Source organism: Hippocampus guttulatus, chromosome 10 (assembly GCF_054856545.1).
Source record: "Hippocampus guttulatus isolate MCC_2025c chromosome 10, RoL_Hgut_1.0, whole genome shotgun sequence".
NCBI lineage: Eukaryota > Metazoa > Chordata > Actinopteri > Syngnathiformes > Syngnathidae > Hippocampus > Hippocampus guttulatus.
In genome coordinates, this window is record NC_141270.1 from 4,054,328 (window position 1) to 4,076,477 (window position 22,150).

The 22,150-nt window shown below is 42.9% G+C and overlaps 1 protein-coding gene across 3 annotated transcripts; it reads right to left on the reverse strand.

Moving 5' to 3' along the window:
- Positions 1 to 5,545: 5,545 nt before the first annotated feature.
- Positions 5,546 to 21,720, reverse strand: ptena (phosphatase and tensin homolog A). 3 transcript variants are annotated; one of them, XR_015102077.1, is made up of 11 exons: positions 20,996 to 21,720; positions 11,903 to 11,987; positions 11,765 to 11,809; positions 11,644 to 11,687; positions 10,583 to 10,821; positions 9,770 to 9,911; positions 8,332 to 8,400; positions 7,843 to 8,009; positions 7,080 to 7,373; positions 6,188 to 6,657; positions 5,546 to 6,036 (listed from the first exon to the last, which is right to left on the reverse strand). XR_015102077.1 is itself a non-coding variant. In XM_086122274.1 (10 exons), the coding sequence occupies exons 1-10, from the start codon at positions 21,072 to 21,074 to the stop codon at positions 6,472 to 6,474; spliced, it is 1,350 nt and encodes a 449-aa protein (XP_085978400.1). In that variant the 5' UTR covers positions 21,075 to 21,720; the 3' UTR covers positions 5,546 to 6,471. The 3 variants fall into 3 exon arrangements, 2 of the variants coding, with proteins under 2 accessions (XP_085978400.1, XP_085978401.1); XM_086122274.1 differs by having other exon boundaries at positions 5,546 to 6,657; XM_086122275.1 differs by lacking the exon at positions 8,332 to 8,400 and having other exon boundaries at positions 5,546 to 6,657.
- Between the last annotated feature and the right edge of the window lie 430 nt (positions 21,721 to 22,150).

The window sequence follows — 22,150 nt, forward strand, 5'->3', positions numbered from 1 at the left end:
CCCTTGTGTGAGCGTGAGTGTACGTACAGTGACATGTATGTACAATACAGTACTATATGTACAAACCTCGCAGGAGGAGGACTTTCCATTGCTCTGGGTTCCAGCCACTGAAAGCCAAGCTAAACACAATGCAAGTTCCTGTTGGGGAGTGTGCATGCGCGCGTGAGTCGTATGGTAATGTTCTTTTGCTTCCGGCTATGCATCTAGCACAATGGATTCTATATATATGCAACACATTGATCAAACAGAACATATATGTATGTGTGTGTGTGTGAGACAGAGAGACAGAGAGAGAGAGTGTGTGCGTGTCTGTACGTGTGCGCCGAGAAAGGGGAAGGGTCAGTGGCATTGACAACAAAAAGTGTTTCCATGTGTTTCCGACACTCGCACGTAAACGATGAGAAAATACACACTTGAACACATGAGCGCTTTGACGCGCACGCGCGCACACAGAGTGAATCATAAGGTGAGTGAGGCTTTGACAGTCAAGATGAAGCACTTACAGTATATCCATCAACAATCAGTCCAGCTTGTAAAACCGCAAACGAGCCGTTGCTGCCCAAATGTGTTTGAATTCACATAGTTTTTTTTTTACTATTATAGCGTTCCCCGGTCATATTGAAGATTTCGAAATTCTGTTTTTCCATGATACAGGCAAGTCCAAATTTAGAGTCGCGCACCTTCAGTGTAGTATCACGTTCTGCCACAGCGCACCACTGAGCTCTACTGAGAATGATGCAGTCTAATTATTATGATAATCATCATCCTTCAAATAACATCCAGAGCATACAACAAAAGATGAACATAATTCAGCTATCGTGATGCTAACCTAATAGAAAACAATTTAGTCAAGCTAATCGAAATCAGCAAAGACTTTGTGAAAAGTAAACCAGAGCATAATGCTAATGTAATGCAAAATGCCATAGTCGGGCTAATGGAAATTAGCACCAACATACAGAAGCATAATGCTAACATAATACGAAACGCCATAGACGGGCTAACAGAAGATAGCATAGATTTTTTTTCAGTATTAATATCATGAGCATGAATTTTACGTTAGGACTTTTTGCTTTGCATGCTTAATGTCTTCCTCCCTCCTCCTCCGCAGACCACCGTGAAGAAGAGGAGGAGGAATGCATGCACACACGCGCGCGCACACGCACACACACGCCATATGTGTGAGCACCAGTGTGGGCACACTGCACTGATCCAATATTACGCCTGTGGTTCTTGCTGGCTTTATGGGGAGACAGTGGGAGGCTGGCTAGGACTTTGTACATTCTCGAGCATATTTATTATGTGTGTGCGTGTGTGGGTGTGTACTTTCCACAGGCCCCCTTTTGCTGCACGGAGGGCCTGCGTGAGTGTGCGCGGCACTCCATGTGTGTTTAAGCTTTTTTGTTTAATTTCGACTTCCTGTTTTATTCTCGGCCTAATCCAAACGCAACACAGCTGTGCGTGGAGAGAAAACGAGGGATGGGGAGATGTAGATAGAGGGGAATGGTTGGGGGGAGGGGGTTGGGGGTGTGGTTGCCAGGTCCTAGCGAGTATGGCCGTGCGGCTGACAGATGGAAGGGAAATGGGGTTACCGGCTTGGGTTTATCGTCTTTGTAGGCCAGACTACAACAGACATCGTCTACCCACCCCCTCCTTTTGGTCATAATACGATGTGTAAATCTGCATATTTGGATGCCCCCCCCCCCTCCATCACCACGCCACCCCAAAATTGTGTCCCCATGACCCACAAGATTCCTGGGTCCGGAGGATACATTTTCATGTTCAGCCCCCCGCCCCCAATAATCTGAACATCCACTGGCGCACTGAGAAATGAGAGTGGGGCAACTCCACTTTTTAAGTTCAAAATGGCCGATCGATTGAAATCAACAATTTGTTCCAATTTTGACTTGTAGGGGGCAGTCCGTTATTGCATTCAGCAGTTGTACTGTTTCGTCAAGAGGAACAGTGGACGGACTCCTTTTTCCAAGAAGGCAATGCCCTTAGAATTAGACTTCCTCTTGCGCAAAAATATCCTAGAAAGAATTGCAAGCACTAGTGCTTTAGCGCCAGTGCAGCTGCGCTAGCCAATGTTTTTCATGAAGTATTGATCGATTTTACAATTGGGCGGCACTCAGAAAACTTTCCATCACTCTATTGGAAAAAAATGACAAACCAAAGATCTGCTTTTTTTTCTTTTCTCGGCAGTCTCAAATCCTTCTGGAACACTTATCTTTTAATTAAATACATTTGTGATGTTTTGAAGCACCATTGCTCTACAATGTGATTAGCAGCCATTAGGTGGCCGTCAAAACTTGAAATCGAATCCTTTCAGAGTGGTCAGGTGAGTGTTAAGTCATCTTTTTAACTAAAATGTTGTAGATTTGTGGAGTTTAGTCTAAGTCCCAACCCTTCCCTGTTCATTACATTACAATAACTGTAATTTTTTTTATTTAAAAATCAACTTTGTGTTCTAGTAGGCTTTCCTGGCATTTTGTTGCTTTCTAGCAGAAGCCTGAAAGTGTTCATGCTGACACGGACTGACGTAATTTAATCGCCTTATTGCACACCCCGGTTTGAAAATCACAAGGGTGAAGGCTGTGTCATCTGACCTGAACTTGACCCAAATAAGAGGTCTCGCTCAGCATGGCATTTGCTACATGACCTCCTTTAACAGGTGGGCTTTCTTAAAACCACCCCCCACCTATCCGTTAATCTCCCACATAATTTAAAACAGGGCTTCCCGAACTTTTGCAGCACCGCTGGAAATCAGAAACCATCCCTGTGACCAGAGGGTACTCAAATAAATCATTTAAATAATCTAGCAGAAGCCAAAAGCTTTTGTGCCAACGCTGACTGCTATTTCAATGATTCCCTCCCAATAGATTTATTACCATTGGTGGGGACCAGCCAGGAGATCGCAAACGCTAGCATCAGCGCTAAACTACGAGTTGTGTGTAACGCACATATCCCATGAGCTAAAAAAATAATAGCATTTTAAGAAGTCGAAAAGAAAATTAAAAGCTTCTACCTGAGCCTGACTGTTTGCTTTCTCTGCGGTCCAGCCTGGTGCGCTGCATCACATTTGCCCCATTCTAAATGTGACCGAGTCTGGCCGTCGCACTGGTGAGCTTTGATGTCTCCATCAAGCGCGTTGGGAGTCGGGGGAAATGTCTTAATAGAGCAGGGGGGGGGGGGGGGGGGGGATTATGTGGATATATATATGTTCATATAATCAGAAATTCATAGGTTATTATCAGGAGAATGGAGGGGGGGGGGCCTTTCATCGAGGTCTCGCCACTCTCTGCTATCACAAGAGACACGGACGCTAATCCTGTTACTCTTTCATTGGGGAAGACTCCAAAGTGGAGCAGGCCTCTTCCTCCTCCTCATCCTCCCATTTCATATGGACCATGGAAAGCATAAAGTCAACATCCTTGATCGCCAGCTTAAGGTCAACGTGCACACTCTTGTCCTCACTTGTCGGTCAATTTTGGTAATCTGGTCTGAAAATTATGTTAATTGTGAAGCATTCGGGCATTTATTCGCTGTCCAGTTTAAGCCGCACTAGTAGGGCCAAAGTGGCACTAGCAGCTGAATTACGCAGCTAGCGTAAAACAGTCATTCTACGAGTGTGCTGCAATGTATTACGTCAATTTTCTAATGGCTATGTGTTACATGCAAGCTCACCCCCACCACCCCACAAAAAATTATCAAACCACAAATGTATACGTACAATACTTTATACTTTACCAGAAATTACCATGTGTGAAGGAAATGTAAACTTACCTGAAATTCAGATAATTTTATCCCCTTGGGAGAATTAATAGTAAGCATGTGTCAAGCATATGCAAACGTCAGAAATTAGCATGTGTCAAAATGTCAGACATGTAAACTTCAAAGACATTTCACGGATAGCTTTAGCACGACAGGACAATCAGTTAAAGACCATGTGTCAAAAAATTACGAGGGTACTCGAAATAAGCATATTAAAAAAATATATATATATATATATTCTACTTTACCAGAAATTACGATGTTTTAAACTTAACCATGTGCGGAAAACAAAAAAATCCAACTATCAGAAGCTGGTATGTGTCCAAAATGTAAACTTAGCCAAAACGGAGATTCTGATACGGTTTTATCCCTGTGGAACAATTTATTAAAGACCACTATTCCAAAAGCAGCGATTAAAAATGACCATGTGTCAAACAGATGCAACCTTACCGGGAATGACCACATGATGGCTGACTTTCTGCTTCAATGCGGAGAACCAGGCATTCGCTCTATTGCTATACATGAAATGGAGCCATTGTTTTTATGCCGTTTCCATTCATTTCCATTGCGTGCAATAGACTTTGCGACAATTATTTGGATTGGCACGCATTGTATGTCTGTGGGGATTACCATGATACGCTGCGGTATCTCAATTCGCGTTTGTAGTCGCAATTTGACAAATAATAAAACTTCCGTTTCCCCTCCGCCCACCTTTTGTTGCGTGACCTTTAAGCGCAGGAAGCTACATTCGAGCTGCAACTACCCGCTCGGCTGTACTTTTAAGAGGGGAGCTCTGCACTCGGGTAGCTTTCACACACACACACACACACACACGCACACACACACACACACACACGCACACCACAAATACAAAATCGGGATACAAAACGTCTTCTACGGTTATCCTGTGAGACTTTTTCACAACACTGAACACCATTTGACTTGTAGTTAATAAGTCGAGAATTTTTTTAATATATATACTGTATATATATATTTTTAAGTTGGTGCAAATTCCAAAATTGGCAGAGTAGAATTCCATTAACTGATCGCCTATTTCGAATTATACAATGAATAACATTATTTTTGAGTCCCTAAAAACCAATTGTTGAACAATATTTTGTCCTTTAGTATTTAACTTAAGAGAGAAAAAAAATCTGCAAAAATTGGCCATTGTTGAGGGCAGTGAATTGTCATATTGTTGTCTTATGTTGCAAAGTGTTAATGTCTTAAGAAAAAAAGTATTGATTTTAAAAGAGCAAATACTGAATGTACGATGCGGTTTCTAAATTTTGATGGCCACCATCTGACTGTCAAACCACCTAAAATTCACTGATGCAGGCCCGATACGGCCACCTGTACAATTCCTTTGAAATAAATGAAAAAAAAAACATGATTACTTTTTCAATCTCTAATATTCAATTATATAGACATGAATTAACCAAGCATTTGTGCTCATTTTTACCCCCGCTTTGCTCTTTGGATCGTCCGCATTCACCGACGCATTGTGTACTACGTACGACTCTGTAATTTGGCCACCGAGTCAATACACTTCACTATTTCATCCACAGGGAGGCCTAAATATATAATTATAAATTTGGTTAAGTATTGTTTTAAATCGGGGCCAGTGCCAGTTCTGGCAAGGCCACCACAACTTGACTCATGGTGGTCCACACAAAAAAAGCTCAATGTAGGAACTGGTTACAGTCAACCCGAAGAGTATGCAAGTGTTAAACGGTCGTGCGGACATGATTGCAAACACTCATCTCCTCGGTGGGATTTTTTTTTTTTTTGTGTATTATATTTTTATTATCTTAGGATAAAAAAACATTAACAATTACATGGGATGCCTTGTTCTGCATAATTTAAACGTATACACAGTGGGAACAGGAATGGCAATGCTTTTAGACATCATCACAGCCTCTTCATAAACCCTGCCCCCCCCACCCACCCCATCCCACCCTCCCTTGCCCGCCCCGCACCCCTTAACCCGTGGCCCGCATGCAGTTTGCACTGCACAAAGGCCAAAAAAAAAAAGTCACGAGAGACAGCCTGCAAAGAGCACAAGAAGCATTCACAGTAAAGGAAGAGGAGGAGGAGGAGGAGTAAAAGATGAGGAGGAGGAGGAAGAAGAGGGAGTGAAACAAAGTGACTGCAGCACTGGCCTTGGTTTGGACAGGAGAAGGAGCAGCATTGTCCCGAGTAGATCGTCCTTGACTTCAACTCCCGTCTCTCCTGATTGTGGTACTCTCTCTTTCTTTCCATTGTCTTTGACACACACACACACAAAAAATCCTTTATATATTGAATGTGTATATATATGTATATACATATAGGTATGTATATAGATATAAACACATTTGTTGTTGTTGTTTTATAGCTACAGCACCTTTTCCCCGTCGGACAACAGTGTCAATACCTTGCACGTGGTTGATGGCTGTGCCAAAAGGGGGAAAAAATAAAAAAAATAAAATAAAGAACAAAAAAACAATATATTGGTCAGGATATTCATCTTTTTCCCCTAAAATTGGCATTTGACATGATGATATTCTATTGCCATCTGGGTTGGGGGGGGGGGGTAAGGGACAAAAAGGTTCTTCTTTTAAAGTTCATATTCAAGTTTTCTCCTTTTTTTCTCTCTGCTGTATAATTTTCTTCTCTTGGTTTTTTTTCTTTTTTTAAATTTTCTTATTTAAAAAGAGTTCAGACTTTTGTGATTTGCGTGTGCTGCTCTTCGTCAAAAGGTTCATTTTCCGGATCAGAGTCAGTGGTGTCAGAGTATCTATAATGGTCTGGCTCATTGTCGCTGACGTCCGGCGTGACGGATGTCGAAGTGCTCGCCTCAGAATTCGAAGGCTCCTCCACGGTTTTAGTGAAATACAACTTCACCTGTGGGGGTAGGAGGGGAAGACACATCAGTAACTGGGAGCTATTGTGTCGCACATAGAACACATTTGACAAAGTTGACTTGACTTGTGGAAAACATACTTGCAAGTGACTGAGTATTAATATATGCTGCATCTCCACCCGGTGCTGCAGTTGGTTCGTAATAAGTGCAACATATCTGCAGATTCCTATTAGCGAAAGGCTAATGTGAAAGGCCATTACATTAGTCTATGGCCTTTCACATTAAACGTGACCATTAAGCTTTCTTTCACGGCATGGTTTGGATAAACATGTTGGTGTTTTAGTATACACCGTTTCAGTTTTGCAGTGAATTTCAACTGGCAGTGGCCAGCTTGAAGCAAGCACACTTGAACCCTTATTTGAATAAGTGTCTATTTCTTCAAAGTGATGTTACAGTTGTTTACCTTGAAGTTTGGCGAGAAGTAGCGGTTGGCTTTGTCCTTATTCGCCTTGTCCAGGTCGTTTTTGGTGAGCGTCAGGATGAGGTAGTCCCTGTCGCCGCCGTCCCTGCCGCCGCCGACGCTTCCATCCCTGCACTCTGCGCTGCTCGGCGGCTGCAGCTGTTGTTGGACCTGGCCGCCGCTCCCGCCGCCCTGCTGGCTGTCGGCGTTGTTCACCGCGCCGTTCTCCAGCTTCTCCGCTCCTTCCTCCGGGCCAGGGATGAAGAAGGTGTTCACCCAGAAGTGAAACATTTTGTCCTGGGATGGACAAGAGAAACTGAGTCAATAAAGCAGAGATGACATCTTACTCAAGACTTCCCATGCATCTGATTTTTGACATTTAAAAATCCACCACATCAAAAAAAAAAAAAAAAGATAATAATAATCATTATTATTAAATAATTTAAAATTTTAAAATACACCACCTAAAAAAATATTTTAAATGTCAAACAGTTAGATGTTTAATTTATAATAATATCTTTGTTGTAAGTGTAAATTGTAAGGTAGACATCTACATTTTAAATTAATCGGTAATCGGAATTTGATTCTGCCAAATATCAGAATTTGCCTCACAAAATCTGCATCGGTCCGGCCCTCGTTTTTAAGCGGCTGAAGGAAATAATGCAAGAGTGTCAACTGACACGATGAGCTACAGCTTGCGGGTTCAACGCCTTGCTCAAGGGCACCCGTTAATCATGGCAAAGAGAGCAGCCAAGCATCCACTGACCTTCTTCATCATCTTGTTCTGCTTGTGGAAGAACTCCACCTTGATGTCGCCGCACACCGGCAGCGGCTGCGGGAACTCGAAGAACATGTGCTTGTCCTCACGCCGGGTGTGGGTGGGGTTGGACGTGTGGATCTTCACTTTGAGCTGGTACACGACGAACTGGGGATCTGCAAAGAGGCGGCGGTGAGGACGCCACACATATGAAGGCGCGATCGTGAGGAAGGAGTTTTGGTTTTTTTTGCGCCCAAGACGGGCGACGATGCCAATGTGTTATTACGTGAGTGGATGCATGCAAATGCACCGACAATCAAGAGAGAAAGCAACATGCTACACATGAAAAGACCCAAAACCAGAGATGCAGGACCCTATTCTGATAGCTTGGTTTTATCCTGCCAGGCTAAAGACTGAACCTGCCTACGGATGCTGGATCTCTGGGGCCTGGTCAAAGAAAATGAATGGAATGGAAAAATGAATGAAAGGCTCATTTACCCCAATGCCAATTCCCTTTCTTGAAGCCCTGAGGGGTTGGCTCGCTCCTGTTTTTAACGGTACTGTCTCCTTAAGAGAGGAGAAGGGGGAAAAAAAAGGGACATGGTGGTCACAAACGGCACCCAACAGCAAGGGGGGGCGGGCGGGGCTCTCTCGAGAGAGAGCACGACAGGCACAAACACAAGAGAGGTGAACACAAATATTTACAGATATATTTACATGGGGCAGGGGAACTCGCTTTCGGCCAAAACACTTAAGCCAGGGGTGGGGGAAACTGCGTGACAGTACACAAAACTTCAAAAGGAACTGTTACAAAAAGAAAAATCATAAATGTCATAATGGTTTGTTTGGCACTAAAGAGTAAAAAAAAAATAAAAAATCTAATAAAATCGAAATCAGATTCTTTGATCTCTGTTGACTTAGAACCTGGGTTGTGGATGTCACTCAGAATAGGTCCACTCTTTTTAAAAAAGCATGAAAAAGGAAGGATTAGAAATCAAAAGGCGGAATCCATCCAGTTAAGAGTAAGGAAGCCACAGAAAATTGGACCACAGCAGTCACATACAAGACAAAATTGTGTGAGTTACACGTGTACAAGTTAATACAAAAAGGTTACTTGATTCCTTTTGCCACCATAAACAGAGCAGACATACATGTCAAATTTGTGAAATGAAATGGCAAATGTGTTTTGTTAACATAAATGCCTGCGATGTTTATGTTTCATCACTTGTGTCATTCCCGGGCAGTAGACATCCCTTCAGCAAACGTGCAACTTTAATTCAACATTCAGCACACGTATGGACAAACTTTGAGCTTAACTGGACAGACTGCACATGAAAGACACAGCAGGAACATTGTTGATTAAACAAAGAACAAAAAAAAAAAAAAAATCAAAAGGAATTCAACTTCAGTCGACCGATTTCAAGAAACCATAAGAACTAAATTAAGAGTGAAGAAAAAGTCGGGTTTTCAAGACTGTATCCGTGTCACATCACATTTATATGAACGTAAACCAGTGCGTTACCTTACCCGAAGGTATGTTATAAATTTCGTCCTACAATTTTTTAAAAGAAGTCCTCTAGATTGGCCATGATTAATATTACAGGTATAGCTACGATTTGGGAGCTTCTTGCGCGAGGGCTAATAATATCTAAAAAGCATCATTATTTCAAGGACAATTTGACCTTGAAGAGGAGTAAAAGCGGATGGATGGAGGGCCTCATCAATAAGAAGCAGGCCGCGAGTACGGCGCTCCAGTTTGCTTCCAAATAGGACGACAAGCTCCACTCCGGACCCACAGTGTCCTGCGGCGGTAAAACGCAGCGTGGGTGAACCTTACTATGCGAGTTGTGTGTGTGTGTGTGTGTATGCGTTTCCCTAGGACCAAATATGCGGCTCCCAAAAGTCGAACATGAGCATGTGCGCGCGCGTAACTCACTGCAGGTGCCCCCACTGAACATGGGCAGAGTCTCGAACACCATTTTGTGGAAGAGCAGCGCCACCGGCTTGTACTCCAGCTGGTTCTTCAGTAGGTAGCTGTAGTAGTAGACGTAGCGGCGCTGGCTGGGGATGGTCACTCCCTGGCGCAAAAAAGAAAAAAAGAAAAGCACCGCGGTGACAGGTTAAGAGATGACAAACATGCCAGGCACCTGTCGGCCACTTCGGGCTGTTACTCCAGGAGACTAATTGACATGTGCCTTTAATGTGTTTGTGCACCAGTCTTTCTTGCAACTTAATTAAACATATTGAATGACTGTTGATCCCGGGTGATGTTTCAGACTCGGCCAAAACTGTTAATTTTATTCGCATCGACATGGGATGCAATTAAAAAGAAAACAACAACAAAAAACTTCTTGGAACAATGTAACACTACATTTTAGTTGCCTGTGCCAAAAATGTCCTTGCAGAAACACAAAAAGCACATCAAGGAGTGTGTTGTAATGTTTTTTTTCCCCCGCGAAAAATTTTAGAGCGTGCATTGTTGTTTGGGAAATGACGACATATGCAACTGTTGATAGAGAACGTACTGTACCTTGTTACCCGGTGTGTCTTTTGTAGGATTGATTCATTTTAACTCATTCACTCCCAAAGACGTTTTAAAACGTCTTTTCAGACTTGATCTAGAATTGGCTGGTACTGAATGAGTTAAAAAGGCGTGCCTAATGGCCCATAAGGTACGGTGATTCTTGACGTGAAAGTTTTGAGAGATGGCCTACTGTGGTCAAGCCACGTTCCTGAATGTGGACCTCACCTTCTTGTCCCTTGTCCTGACCTCGCCGTAAAAGTCGAGCGCCTCCTGGGCCTCCAGGAACTTGCCGCGGTGGAGGAGATAGGCGCAGATCATCACCCCCGTGCGGCCCTTGCCGGCCTTACAGTGGATGGCCGCTACATGATTGTCGTCTTCACTGAGCCACTGGTCCAGGTCTTCGCAGAACGGCTTGATCAGCTCCAGCTGTGGGGGATTGTGGTCTTCGAAGGGGTACTGTGCAACTGAGGGAGGGCGGGCAGACATTTTGGTGAGATTTTAACAAGCCTATGAGTCATAAAATTGCAAAGGGGTGGAAAAATTGAGGACAATTTCCAATGGGGGAGGGGGGGGGGGGGGGTTAAGATGGGGAGTTTTGGCGAGATTCAGAATTGGAAGCTTTCCATTGGGATTAACTGGGAATTGAGGGTAATTTGATAGAAAACCTATCACATTCAAAAGTATTCCTGTGACCCAATCAGCAGAACATCGCTGTCCAAAGAATCCACCTGTCATGAAGAACCCAAATTGTCATGAATTAACTTTACCTGATGAGACTGTTGTGCGGTTTCACATCTGTCGACATTTTGTACTAGCCGTTGAATTTCCTTGGTTTATTTTACAAAGTGATATTTTTGGGGAACATTTAAATTAGCAGATTCCTGCTGCTACGCCTCCACTTTTTTGTTTATTTGACAACTACGTGAAGTTACTGAGCATTTACTCAATACTTCAGTAGTTCTCCGGATGCTCTCGTAATATTCGGAGGACAACTTTTTACTTGAATGATCTCCCAAAGTGTGCTTGAGAAGTTCAGAAGCGTAAATTCAACGGTACTGCATGCAATCGAGTTTCACAATGCGAAAAGTTGAAACATTTTCCACAACGCTACTCACGTTTTTTATTAAGAGCCACCCTTTCATTTTGGCTTGGTCTCATAAATTCCTGTTAAATCGCATGGAAGTGTTTCCTCCTTTAAAAATTTCCGTAATTTTCCAATTTAGTTAGTCATGAGTTGTTATGGAAAAGTGTGTGCGTCTTGGGCCAAGGAGGAAAAAGTGGCCTACCTCTGCAGTTAAACTTGGCGGCGTCGTAGTGTCTTTCTGCGCAGCTGAAACGCGAACATCCGGTCAGAAATCAGGAATGAGTAAACTCAGAAAGTGGAAATAAACTGTGAGGAACACTTACAGGTTGTAGATTTTGTAATGGTTTTTATGCTTTGAATCCAAAAACCTGTTTACAGGAGAGAGACGAAAAGGAATACAAAAGTTAGGAAACGAGAGAGAGAGCGAGCAAACATTTTTCAGCGGGAGTGCAGCAACTCACCGTACTACGTCGTCTATATTGTTTCTGTACACGCCTTCGAGTCGCTCTGCTGGAAAGCCCATGGCAATGATGTTTGGGTAGATATCTGCTCAGGAGGGGCGGGGTCAAGGAACGCTGCGTCGTCTGTGGGCGCGGAGCCTTTTGAACGGCGCTTTCGGCCGGCGACGTTAACACAATGAATTACTTGTTTTGCTATTTAACGAGACATCGCCGTCGCTAGGAATTAGAGCACACAAGTCCATGAACGCAGGCATGGGCAGCAGACCGTGACAAAGTTTCGAGTCGGCGTCAATAGCGCCGTATCATTACAGGCGCGGCTTAGATGGGAGCGCGGGAGCGATGCTGATCTGTGCGTGTTGGCATGTTGTGACAGATGGCCTTGACGGTGAGGAGAAAGGACACGAAGAACTGCGCTCCTGCCCGAGCTTGGGCCAGGACCACATGTGGGCGCATGAGAGGAGAGTCTCCGCTCCGTGACCTGCGTGTATTTTTAGAGCGCAAACGTTATATCGGCACGGCTGCAACACGGCGTATCTCTTGCCGGAGTGCAGTTCGCACGCGTTCCCAGACGCTTTAGTCGCTGCGCCGGGTTCCCCGGGGCAAATATCACATGGTAGACAGTTGAAGCAGTTAAGGAATGGTCAAGGCGAGCCACTCGAAGTTCTAACAGAGTGCAAGAAGGCGGATGACAGGTGACTGTGACTTTCTCTGCTCCGTATTTTACAAGAGACAAAAACGGAAGCAAACGAAAATGCGGCGACACAAACCGTGGGGTTTGGCGCATGGGCGAGTAAAATGGCGCTTAACACCCCCACAAGAAATTTAAAATAAATGAAAATAATTTAAAAAAGATAGTATTATCACTATTTCTGCTGCAAAGTCAACCATTCTACCTGGTATCTGGTCTGTTGATTCTTTAACTCCATCAGAACCAAGAGTGGCGCGTCAAACACCCCCGTATACCGAGTAGTGAGTATCAAAGTCAAATTAAAGGAGAAGGAGATGGTTTATCAAGAAAACTGCATCCAAACAATTTTATTTTGCGACAATGGTTGTATTAAAGCAAGCTTGTGGAACCTTTTTGTCGGGATGCGATGACAGCTAATGTGCAGCCGTACTTGCGTACAAGAGGCGGAGCCGTGACATTGCGGTGCTCAAAGCCGGTTTGGTCCGACCGTCTCCACAATTCAACGTGGCATTTTCTTGGGCACGTTCCGACAAATCTGAGTCATTCTCGCAATTTTCCAGAGTCAATCCTGACGCAAGGTCCATGAATACGGATTCATGGACCTTGCGGACGACGCCTGTTTTGCCTGCTCTTTGTCAGACGGGTCGGTACTGCAGTGCATAATAAATGATCGTCCGCCGCATGCAAAACCGGAAGCCCGTCTGTGATGCGGGTCAGGTTACATCATTTCCGTTTAAAGAATTAGATATATAAACAAGCAAACAAATATCAGAGTCTGGATGTCACGTTCACGGCCATATAAACGGCCAGGTGGATGTCACCCTGTTGGATGGCTCGCTGACTGCCTGGCAGTGGAGGTTTTTTTCCTCCCCCTTCTACAGTGGATTATTAGTGTTTACCTTGTGAGGGACACCAAAAAAAAAAAAAAAAAAAAAAAAAAAAAAAACCCGAAAAGACAAATTTATATCCATATATGTAAGCTGATGAAACGGCCCAGTCAACAATGATGTCAAATCCGCTCCTGAATTGGTGCCATGTATGAAAATTACCCACGGGGGGTCACTGTGGCAAATATGAGACTACACACGAAAAATGGGACTTCTTCTCTCAAACTTTACAATGTTGCTCCCTTTCCTATCATAACCTCGAAATGGTCAACAGGAGGTACACTTTAAAAGAAAATCTTGAAAGAGCTCGTCCTTGGTTTATTTGATTCCCTTCCGGAAAATGGCCACGTAACCCTAATTTGTATGCAGGACAGAATGTGCCGTAGTCTCTCACTAACCTGCCCCAATGCGGTCATAAAGTCATAAATACACATTTTATTTATATTAAAAACACTTCTAGGACAGAAATGTAGAACAATCAAAGAGTAGCCGTAACTACAACAGTAAGCGAGCTTTTGGAACATGGCAGTGAGTCTCCAGTCACCAGATGCAAATCCAATAAAAGATGCTGCAGTAATGGGACACTGGTATTATGGACGCACATTCAGCAAATATATATATCAAACAACTGTCCAAAGCGATCATATCCACATCCATGAAAATCTCATCTGACAGCAAGAAAAAAAAAAAAAGGGGGGGGGGGCCCAATCTTGTGCCAACAAGGTGTACCTAATGGAATGGCCAGTGAACGAGCAGGCATACGAAAGATGAAGAAAGGGGCACTGCCTATTGTGCATCTCGACTGCCGTTTTCCGACTGGAATGATGTCATCGAACAGGGCTGCAGCACAGGGATTTAAAAAAAAGGAAAAAAAAAAGGACGACTGGAAGCGTCAGGGCCAATTATACAGTGACACACATACGCTCTTAAAAAGAGAAGCGCATCAGTGTCAGGTTGCCGTGAAGAGAGAATAATCCGAGTTGGCGCAAGCAACCGCCGCCGCCTACCTGAAAGCGAAGTCTGCGCTCCGTCATAAAGCCGAGGGATTTCACACTTTTAACCAGTGACTAAAGGGCAACCTTTTCTCACACTTCCTGTGTCCAAAATAGGGAAGCTCAGTGTTTCTAATTAGATACATCGTTTTGATGTTGAGCTTCTTGTTTTTTTCTCTCCTCCGTATAGCTGTTGAGCCATGTTCGTGAATGTCAAGTCAAACCCCTTGCTGAGAAAGTAAAGCTGGAAACGCACACTTCAATCTTTGCAATTTGTGCCCGCAAAGACAAACTGGCTTTTGCTTTCCATTCGTAGACTGAAAACATGGGAATGCTAGTGAAGGGCATCCTAATGGAGTCGGCGATGGGGGTGGAGTTCGAATAACGCCGATTTGCAAGGAAGAAGCCCAGGCGGTGCCGTTAGCTGCTGGCGTTAGCCAACAGCTGGCTAGGAGCAACCTGCTTGGCTACTATGATTGATTCGATTCCCTTCAAAGCCACTTTTCGACTCGCGAGTGCCAGGAAACCTTACAGACGCCTGGGCTAGAACCGGAAATTGGGGAGGCGGGGGAATTTTTCCAGGTGGTCATTTTTTTGCCATTTCAAAAGTAATTTTACGACGCTGCCAAGTGAAGTCGAGTGCCAAGAAATCTTTCACACCACAATGAGGGGACAAACATTCGGTCCCGCAAACAGCAGAAACCACTCAAAAATGAATTTGGGTACAACTTTTTTTTAACTTGTAAAATAGCAACAAAAAAAATTATATATATATATATATATATATATATATACATATATTTAAAAATAAAATAAATTAAATGTTACTTATAAGCGTGACCACACTGTTGAAAAAAGTTTTGAAATGGAGAAACTGCCCTGTTTCTGTTTCGAGCAGCTACGGTGAGCCACAAGTGGACGCCTCCCTTAACAGTAGCCACCGTGCATACAGAAGGCAGCATTAATCCAAGCCATATATCAATTTATTAAACCGTGGGTTTTGCAGCTGGGAGGAAATGCACATGCGAGAACCCCTGACGGAAGCTCAGAGTAGGGGAAAAAAAAAAATCTGCCATTTCAGGAACGCCTTCTTTTTAAAGCCAGCCCTTGCCTGGGTTCTATGCATACGCCAAATCTACAACTGAGCAAGAGAGAGTGCGAGCGGGGGTGGGGGTGGTGGGGGCTCTGGAGGGACAGGAAAGGAGGAGAGCTGAGGAAAGGGGCAAGAGGGGAGGGAGAATTAGAGTGGGAGTAGTCAAGAAAAAGAGCAAAGGGGAGTGAGGTGGTGGGCCGAAACAAGATCACTGCTTAACTCCACTTTAAGTGTGTATTACATAACTGCATATTGTTTCAGACGCCGCGCCAAAAAGCGATAACAGGGGCGGCATTGTAACAACCACAAACTGAGAAGCATCCCCGCCCCCCCCCCCAACACCACCCACCCACACACACGAACTTTTTGAGGGACATGCCTCCTTCACCACAAGCGCTGTACGGGCAACAATCACTTCAAACCATGGAGTCGTGACATTTCATCAGCTAACATCTGACACTGAACGTTGCAAGGTACACAGTTCCGCAACGAAAACCACAGCCAACACATCAGATCGACTTTGGTTGTTCTTAAAATCATGTGAGCATACGACTGATGCTTTGCAAGGCAAGGAAATAGATAACAGCAGATAGAGCCCAACCGCTTTAGCCGCGGGGATTGGCCGTTTTAAAATGGGCAAAAATCTGCCCCCCTTTTTTTTGGTTTTGTGTTTGTTTTTACACGTTGCAACAAAAGACGAAGATTTTCAAACATCACCTCACCTGCCACCCCAGACGAAAAAAAGGCCTTTTTTTTTTTACAGATTTCTCGCTCTGTTGCCAATATAATCATAAAATATTAAATATTAAAGGACAAAGCATTGTCAAATTAAGAAATGTTCAGCTTGCAATTCAGATCATAATAGTTTGTAAGCGCTACACAACCAAAATGTTATTTTATTCATCATAGATTATTTTAAAATCAATTAGTTGATTAATCCACTGTCGGAATTTTAGGCAAATATTAGAATTGGCAAAAATATAGATACATCAGACACACACACACACACACAGAAAGAGAGAGAGAGAGAGGGAGAGAGAGAGAGAGTGAGAGATCTCAGTAGCAAGGCTGCATATATCTCAAAGTTTGCAAACTGAATATTCACTTTAGCAGTCCATTGATAAATCCAGCAATAGGATAACAATCAATCAAATTCAATCATCAATTTTGTATTTATGATGACAATGCAAGTGAGGTGAGGGTATTTTCTCACCTGCGTTCAAGCTTTTAAAAGTGAGGCCTGTGCTGGTAAGTGATGTGGGCGTCGGCGGACAAGCGTATCGAATTGGCTGGCTGTTAACTGGCTAACCTGTTAGCCAGTTCGTGTTAACAGACTGTGAGAGCTCATGTATGATTTACATGATTCTCTTCTTATCCTCGGTTTGTTAGTAGAACACGTCTGCGATTGTAGACGGTGCTTTTATGATACATTAGTTTGTTATCTTCTTCCCACACTTTGAACATTGTCTTTTAGGCACTCCTTCCTTATGGCCGTGGCGCCAATATGTTTCTACTCGGGAGACTGCAGTCACATCAGCTCGTTTGGAGAAATTATCACTGCAAAGCTTTGAGGAAGAGATTTTGCGCCGAGATTTCAACGGATCAGTTTCGTTCTTCAAATAATCATTTCAGCCCTCAAATCAGAAGCACATTGTTAACTTTGTCCAACAATGGCATGGGCATTCGACCACATTTCTTGGGGGGAAAATACGGTTTATTTTTTTTGGTGTGTGTTCAGAGGATGCCCCCGAATGTTCTGAACTCCTGCTTAATATCACTGTCCTCTAAAACTGTCCTACAGGAGTTATGCCATAGCCTGGATACAGCTCATGTCATGTTGAACTTTAGTTTGTTGTCTCAGTTCCTAGTAGTCCAATCCAAACCGCACAAGTCAACAGCGATCAATCAAACATATCAATTAATCGATTGATACGCCTATTCCGAGTTCAGGCAACTATCCAAAAGCGCATATTCAATGCAAGGTGTACTCCTAAGTATGTGTAATAATGTGTACTGTTGTCCAAAAGGCCCAGTGATACTGCATCAAGTCACTTACAAACTGTGTGCTAAGGCAGAGGGCAGGCACTGAGTTCTTTTTAGGGACAAACGCACCAATAGCACAAACAAGACTTTCAATACGATTTTAGGGCTACTTGAAGGGATTTAAGATGAAACAGTAAAAACACACACACTACAAATATCTGGAAAATCTATTTTTCCAACACAACTGTTAAGGAGAACCAAGGCCTTGATGGAGGGAAAACCAAATCAAGCAAATCATTTCAAGCGTAAGCCCCCTCAACCCCCCCCTAAAAAAAAATCTTTCCCACTTGGTGTACAATGTCTACAAAGCAACACATGCACGTAAAATGATCCAGCGCTTCACAGCCAAAATTAGCAAGACTCAACAATGCTAATGCTAGGGGCAGCATCAACCAATTAATTTCTATATATTGACAAGAAATACAGTATGTGTACAAATAACCATAACTGTTACCGACTTACAAACGAGTGAGACTTAAAAAAAAAAAAAAAAACCTTGAAAGGTAGAAGCAACAGCACTAGCCGGTTGCATTAAAAAATGCTAATCAAAGTCAAAAATTAGCCAGCCAAAACAAGGTATCTTCAGACTTTGGGTAGCCCAATTAAAGACTTTAGGACCAGAAAGATTTAAGCTCTTACTTATTAGCATGACACACAAAAAAAGTGAGCACATTATAAATAACTGCTGAATGTGTCCTTTCACAATGCAACGGAATGCGTTCAAAACTTGTAAATGACAAGTAGTCACATTTGTGACAAAGATTACATGTCAAGTTTTGAGTCTAAGGCCGTTTTGAGACCTCTGGATGTTGGGAGTTAAGGACGGTTGAGGATAATTAATATCTCAATGATGAAATCCACTCATTTACCTACTTGGGTACACAATACATGTACAGCTCGGATGTGGTTCTCACACAGGACTAAAAATGTGAGACTGCAAAATTCTCAAGCAAGAAGTGGCACCAGCTACTTGCAGAAAAATGTGCTCATGATGGAGAAATGACCGGAAGGTCAAAACAGGTGCTCCAATTTAAGACTTACTAAGAACCACTTATATGAATTTCAGATCTTACCTTAACTGTGAAGGGACCCGAATACAAACATCTCAATATTATGGATAGTTCCACTGAATCAAATCAAATGTAAATTACAAATTCACATTTTCACCAAAAAACTGTTGGCATCTTTTGGTATTTTTAAGGCCATTTTAGTCAAGCTAGTTTATGTAAACGACATTGTTACTTGTGGTTTCAACGAAATTCCACTCATTTTAAGGAAGAACCTGCAAATATTAGGCGGACATGCTTCTCATATGGAACTAAAATGACAAACTTCTAAAGCGAGAAGAACCAGCCACTCAGACAAAAATGTGCCCAAAATAAATAAAATAAATCACCATAATGCAAATACTTCTTTCATCACATAATTGAATCATTATGGATGGTACCACCGATTCTCAGAAAATGTAAATGATGAATTCCTACTTGAGAGAGAAATCATGGCCAGTTCTTAGTGTGATCGTGATTTTAACAGCCACGATTACATTAACCAGATTCGCTGCATTATCTACATTTAAAATCTGGCTCTGCTGGCTATCGAATCAAGCATTTCCTCCTGCAGAGGTCATCCAACCACCAGGGGGCGAACAAGAGGTTATGGTTTCTTCTGCCAAATAAGCAAAAAAAGGAGATTTTTTTTTCTGACTCACAGCAAGTGACGAACAAGAAATATGCGGCCGATTACGAATGACCCAGTTTACAAACAATTGGATTTTTGAACATTTTCTAAAATGAAAAATTAACTGGTTACACACTTTGTTCGGTTTGTGAACATTCCTGTCATGGCCATGGAAGGCTCTGAACTTTGTACTTTTCCTCATGCTGCGAAAACATAATTGGCACCATGCTTCAGGTATTCTTGTATTGGGGTAACAACAAAAAATCTGAAAATAACGTGTTGCATTGTGGGAAGTAGTGGCCATCAGGGCTCGCAGTAGACATGAGCTAAAAATTTAAGACGACACTTTACACTATCAGGATTTTGGAACTGATCACTGAAAAGTGAATTTATAAAATAAAAAAAAAAAAGAAAAGAAAAAAAAGGATAACCGAACCGATTAGTAGATGGACCAATCCATTTAAAATTTTTATTATTTATTTACGGCAACGTCACCCCCCACTATTCGTGGGGGATTGGGCCCGGCCTGGCTCACGAACAGCTAAAATTTGCATAATTGACAATGGAATGCATTGGTGAAATATAATAATTAAACCTTAAAAATTCTCCCACAAATGCTGATAGCCATTCAATAAGCTGAAAACATAAAATTAATTAAAACAAATTCTCATTTTTAATCTATCTGTATATGCCTTGCATTATTAACAATGGCAGCACACAACATCCCTAGCGTGAACGAGATTTTGTTTGTGGTAAATGTCTTATTTTGATGATGTCATTGATCAATCAGCAAATTGACAATACAAAAAACCAATCACCGATTTAGCATTAAATGCTAAATATATGCCGATCCGATCCAGCTGATAAAATCGGTGCCAACTGTAGTCGGGTCCAAGACACTGCAGTGATTCGCTCGTAAACACGTTATTTTATCATCATAAACTGTGTTCGCATCTAATTCAATATTGCACAGAATGTAATTTTTAACCACTCGATCAAAATGAATCGCATTTCCATCCATTGCAATGGGACACATTACCTTGGTTTGCGAACGGGCTCGCAGTACACACATTTAGCCCAAGGTAAATGTGAAATTCTTGCATAAATTTGCTTTTACTTTAATCATCATGTATACAAAAATTATGACGCATTTGATTTGAAGTTTCAGATTGCATTTGAAGCGGTTCTTTGGTTGAGAAGAAGTGCAATGAAATAATACATTTTTCACCACCATGATGAATAAATGTGACTAAATAATCATCGTGGTTATAACTTTGCCCAAAATCGTGCAGCCCTAACCTAAATCCAACAAATCATATAAATCCACGAAAACTACAATCAATTGCCGCTCGTTTAATCTTGTCTGTCAGGAATCGCATGCATGCGTTTCCGATACGTTAGGAATAAAACTAGTGAGCCTCCAAAATGCTCAGGCTCGAAGCAGCACCAGTTACCTCGCATTTTGTTAAGCACACACACTCATGCGATGTCCAGTAGGACGGGAATTTCCTGCTGAGATACGACGGTGACATGAGTGCACGCCGCTTTGACAGATCCACCATCTTTCAAACACGCTTGATGACAGCCCCAGCTAGCCCCCTGCTAGCCCCCCGTTAGCTCCCCCCCCCCCTCACGTTTCTCATTGTAAGATTCATAATAAGCACCGATGCGGCGTTATGGATCAGTAAAATAACCCACTGGAGGAAAGGATACATGTTAAATCCAGGTCGAAGCCGTCCTCCTGGTATCTCCTTTTGTTCCGGCTGACAATTTCTTTAATAATGGCAGTCATTGCAGCGGTTGACAGGAGTCTATTATAGGGAACGGATGAAAGCAGGCTTTTAGCTGGTTCGGTGGTACACGGCGGTTCCGTTCGGTGGGTCGCGGTAAGGGGAGAAGGGGAGGGGGGGTCCTCCTCGGGGCTAGCCAGCCGAGCTCGTTGGGATTAGACAGGCTTCCTCTGGAACATAAAGACGGGCCTTGCTCGGCTTCTCCTCGGCGAAGGCCCGACTTTTCCAATCCCGCGGTCGCTCTTCCAAATACTCCCCAGCGAAATACATGCAGTTGTCCACAAAATAAGACCCGGGTTCGGTCCGAAGCGAGAAGAAAAGTCACTAGTTACCCCCGAAGGAAGGGGGAGAAAAAAAAGCCCGTATCCAGTCACTCGGACGGGGTGAGGGGTGGAGGGGGGTTGGAGCTAGGCTAGCTCGCTACGATCCAAAAAAACCTCCTTAGCGATTCAACATTGTCACCGAGCACTCGTCGAGAACATCGCGGGGAAGGGAAAAAGTGACAGGCTCCACCTCAGATGTATGCAGACAAGAGAAAAATCAGCAATATGCACAGATTGCTTTGACAGCTCCGTCCCGTGGAATCATCTTTCCTTTTTACTCGCTCCAGCTGAACTCAGGCTCCCATCATGGCCTCCACCGAGGAAAAAAGAAGGTAGAGCAGGCTGGGCTTTTAGTACACGTATCCCGCCGCCTTTGCTGTGTAGTCCCTCCATTTGATTAAAACGGACAGCTACACGATTACTTAACCAAAACTAAATATTATAAATGATTATTTGAAGTCAAATGAGATATTAGGAAGACATTGAAGAGGAAAGAGGCACGCAATCTGTTACTATTTGTTCGCGGCGGAAGGATACAAAAGATATGCACGCGTCGGCTCTCTTCTGTCAAAGTGATCACGTGTGACTATAATTAGCGAAGTTTCTCACACAAAATGTCACGTTTTCGCGCTTTTTTTCTTGCTCACAACTGAATCGGCTTATATATTGGAATGTGGAAAATTAATAATGATGTAAGAAATCATTAGCATTTTCAATTATAATTAAATGTATTGTTTATGTGGTTTGGGTACACG